The sequence below is a fragment of the Micropterus dolomieu genome, linkage group LG09, assembly GCF_021292245.1.
Source record: "Micropterus dolomieu isolate WLL.071019.BEF.003 ecotype Adirondacks linkage group LG09, ASM2129224v1, whole genome shotgun sequence".
Classification (NCBI taxonomy): Eukaryota; Metazoa; Chordata; class Actinopteri; order Centrarchiformes; family Centrarchidae; genus Micropterus; species Micropterus dolomieu.
In genome coordinates, this window is record NC_060158.1 from 2,400,649 (window position 1) to 2,404,853 (window position 4,205).

The following is a 4,205-nucleotide window of genomic DNA, read 5'->3' on the forward strand; positions in this document are numbered from 1 at the left end:
AGTCTCCAAATACTCAAAGCATTTAATTAAGTTAATTAAATCTTTAGTTGCCTGAATACGTTTGCCTCTATTTGAGTAGTTATGTTAACTGTTGTTGCTATCTGTTGTTGATATTAGTGCTGAAAGAAGTTACTTGTGCAATGTTTTTATTTTCAGCAAGACACTCCTTCATCTGATGTAATCAATGCTTGTTCATAATACTTTCTTACAAAATCCCTTTAGAAATGATGACAAAGGAATGTTTTACTATACTCTTAATCGCCAGCTTGAATTTAAGGATGAATCAACAATATTCCCCGGTTCCTAAGGAGAGACGATCTTTGATTTAATCCAAGCTTTCCTCATGTAACCTGAGCTCCCCCAAGTGGACGAAATAAGTATTACATGCCCTCGTCGGAAATGAGGTTAAATGTATAAAAATCCTGACCAATAATGTGACAATTGTTTCCTGTTACCAAATGCTTAGAACAGTACAACCGTTCAACCATTGAGGTTCGATTGTGGAAAATATTTGATTATAATACGTGCAAATAGATTTCTTTTCTTTAAACATTAAGTTTAGAAAGGCAGTCCCTTGGGAAACCTGAGACGCCCCCTGGGGAACCACGCCCCAGGCAACAAAAGAGCGACACGCGACCTCTCTCGCTCTCTTCCCCTTCTCTTCGCTTCGCTGTTGGCTCTTGCACTCTGCCCTGGTTGCTGGATGCTTCGGCACGCGCAGCGTGCCGCGCCAGGCAACGCCCAGACTCGGCCAGCGAAACAAACAGGCCTTTGTTCGCTTGAAGCTACACACCTGAAGTGCCGAGACATCGATCTGCCTTCAGTTTGTTTTATTTTCTTTATTTCTTTTGTTTGTTAAAGTTATGAGTCCGTTAAGTTACACTGGACTAATTCAGGAACGACCAAGTTCCATTTTAAGCCTTTTTCGTCGAAGCCAACTTCACCGAGGTCAGACCAAGCCACGTGGTCTCGCCAGCTACAACCAAGGAAACCTGAAAACAGCCGAATTGCCAGACGGAGGAGGTTTTTTTCAATCAGACACGGAGAACCCTGGAGAATCCCTAGCCAAAAGCCAGGATCGGCAGCTAGCGTGGGACCCGTGCAACAGGCCAAAAGCAGGCTGTCGACAAGCAGTAAGACTTAGCACACGTTCTGTGATCAGATGTCCATTTTAACTCCTAAATTATGACATTAGTTTACTTTCATTAGTTCTTCTATACCGTATGAGTCAAATGCTTCCCACAACCGAACCTCCAGGCTCATTGTTCAGCAAATGTTTATGTTCCCTGTATCCAACCATCTTTTTATCACCTTAGTTAGAGAATAAATTCACTGTACTATAATCAAGAGCTGTGTGTGTTGCCTATTTATAGTTCCTGCCAAGAGAATTGACCCTTTAGATATGAGACTGACTGACTGATTTAAGATAATTGAGCGATTATTAACTAACTGATCACTAGTAATAATTGTATAATTATTCAAAACTACCTAGAGGTCCGGAGACTCTAGGATTATAACAACTCCGGTGGTGCCCTTTACGAGGAAATTCTGATTTTATGACTAATAATTCATAATTGGGTATCAATTCTCATAAATTTATTAAAATGCATAACTAATAAATTTAGGTCTACTACACTGGTCAATAAACATGTACATTTCTGTGTTAATTATACATATTTATCACAAATTCCAGCAGCTGAACAGAGATGAGACTGAGAAAGTTGAGATTCCTCTACATGCATAAACCACCATGAAGGGAAATGGGACTTTTTATCAGGTTGCAAAAAAGTTGGAGCCTTTTTCTTTTTGGTAACAACAGTGAGTGAGTAAAGGGAAGGGTAAAGTGCTTTCCATCTAGAGACACAGAACTTACATGTAAAAAGATTACCTATGAAAGATGACTTTGAAGTAAAACATTATGTGATTAACTAATGTTATGATGATATTGATAACAGTTTTAATCATAATACTGCATTTAAAGTGCAAGTTGTAGACACTTAGATTGTTTCTTTACCAAGGAAAGAATTTACTAGGTATAGTGTGTTTAACATCTTTAAAGGTTCTTAGTTGCTCTAGCCAAATAAATGAACAAATCCTTGTGGCCTATATTCCTGGCCACTAAATATTGTTATAGCAACCATACCAAGTGCGCTGACCAATGAGAGGAGAGCTGCCATGTTGTGGTATCTGGCTCTAGGGCTGTTCAGTCAGGTGCTATTTCAGAGTAAGCAGTGTAGGCATCCTGATGAAGAAAGTTAGAAGCTAGTTGAATCTTCTCACAACCAGCTTAAACAGTCTCCAGTTATACCTAATAGGGTAAATACCTCTAGACCTGAGGATATGACCCTTCTGCCAGAGAGCTGGACCAGTACCTCGGTAAGTTCTGATTGTTGGAGCGCCTTAAACTCTCAGACACTAAATAGGAAGACGAATGCTGACGATCTTGATATGCTGTATGATAGAGGTCTTCATTGATCATTGAGCTTCACAGATCCTGAAGAACTGAGACCTGACCCAGAGCCCAAGTCATCCTGGGTTCCACTTACATACTAATCTGGTCTTCTCAGGTCAGGCAGGGTCTTGTTTTACTGCCAAATATTTCAGGTCTGTGAGTTTAATACCTGAGTGGATCTGCATGAATCGAGACTCAGTGTGAAGAGAATGAAACTGATTCGGAATAAAGTGCTTCGAAATCCATTACCTTTAGTCTATCTGTTGGTCCACGGGGTGAAAACACGATTTTTTTGATGATAGTTTATGTTTGATGATAGTTTCTCTTTATTGGGTTATAGGACTTTATCATAAATAAACTAAATTATTGCTGCTGTTTTTGACCACAGCTGCTTGTTAATTGTTAGCTCATCATGCTGCTGCCGTGAAGGTGTAATCTCTCTCTTTTAGGTTTTATCCATACCGGGACTGGTTGAGCTCAGGACCCCTTCTGATCCAATCTCTGTTTTTTGGATAGTAAGTTATGAATGTCAGGTTCAGGTAGGTTTACCACAGGTCAGATGCAGACTGGACCTGTCTGACCTCTACTGTATGTGTCCAATCCTAAACGTTATTCTGCCTTTAGACAGTCGCAGGTTGTTCAGTGACATGTACTGTATGAACTGTGGCCCAGAATCCATTATGTTTCTGAGCGTCAGTGTTTCTGCCACAGAAAACATTTGTTGCATTGCAGATATGGAGCTTCAGTATCCTGAGATTTCAGTGTGATGTGTGGACGTTGATGTTTGATATATTGTGAATTTGGTTTGTGTCTCTACATCAGTGGAGCTGACTCTGCTGCTGTTGTGGTTTTAATGGTCTGACTGGGCTTCTTCACTGGAACTGTTCTCTTCATCTGAGGAAACTTTCAGCTTGTTGAGGAGGACTGTTTGAACTTCAGGAGGAAAACTGGTGGAGACGCAATGAGCATCACAAATAATCTCTGTGTGTGTGTGTGTGTGTGTGTGTGTGTCCTCAGTGAACTGTATCAGTCTCTGCAGTAGCTTCCAGCTGCAGCAGTCAGTTCAGTTTCTGTTCAGTCTGACTGAGGGAGGTTTTTGTACGACACTTTTTCACTGTGTGAACACATACTGACTGTTGACAGTGTTGATACCCTGACAGTAGTAAACTGCTGAATCTTCAGCCTGAACTCCACTGATGGTCAGAGTGAAGTCAGTCTTCGATCCACTGCCAGAAAAACGACCTGGAATCCCTGACATTCTCTCATTGGTGTAGCGAATGAGTTGTTTAGGTGTTTCTCCATCTTTCTGTTGGTACCAGGCTAAACAGTAAGCACTGCTACAGCCCCAAACCTCCTGACTGACCCTACAGCTGATGGAGACGGAGGCTCCCAGAGCAGAGCTCACTGCTCCAGGCTGAGTCACTGTGATCTGGCCTCTGGACTCTGAGGATACAGAGACAAACACATAAAGCAGCGTCATGGTTTTGTGGGCTTCATTTCAGAGGGACGGATGTTCATAGAGGAGAGGAGTTTGATTCTCTGGACTTTACCTGTGAAGCAGCAGCAGAGGAGAGTCCAGATGAGGACGGAGACCAAAGTCATGTTTTTGATGAGGAGGATTTCTGTGGCTTCTGTTGTCATGAAGGACAGCTGTCAGTCATCCAGTGTTCAACTCTCAGGACTATAAAGTCTCCCAGAGCACTGGAGCATGGTGCTGCTGATGCAAAGTGGCTCTCTATGGAAATGCTCTGAC

General features: G+C 41.8%; 1 gene segment (V, D, J or C); it reads right to left on the reverse strand.

The window, feature by feature from the left end:
* Positions 1 to 3,563: 3,563 nt before the first annotated feature.
* LOC123976711 lies at positions 3,564 to 4,059 on the reverse strand. The segment is given in 2 exon segments: positions 3,564 to 3,895; positions 4,003 to 4,059. Coding segments are annotated over 2 exon segments (384 nt in total).
* Between the last annotated feature and the right edge of the window lie 146 nt (positions 4,060 to 4,205).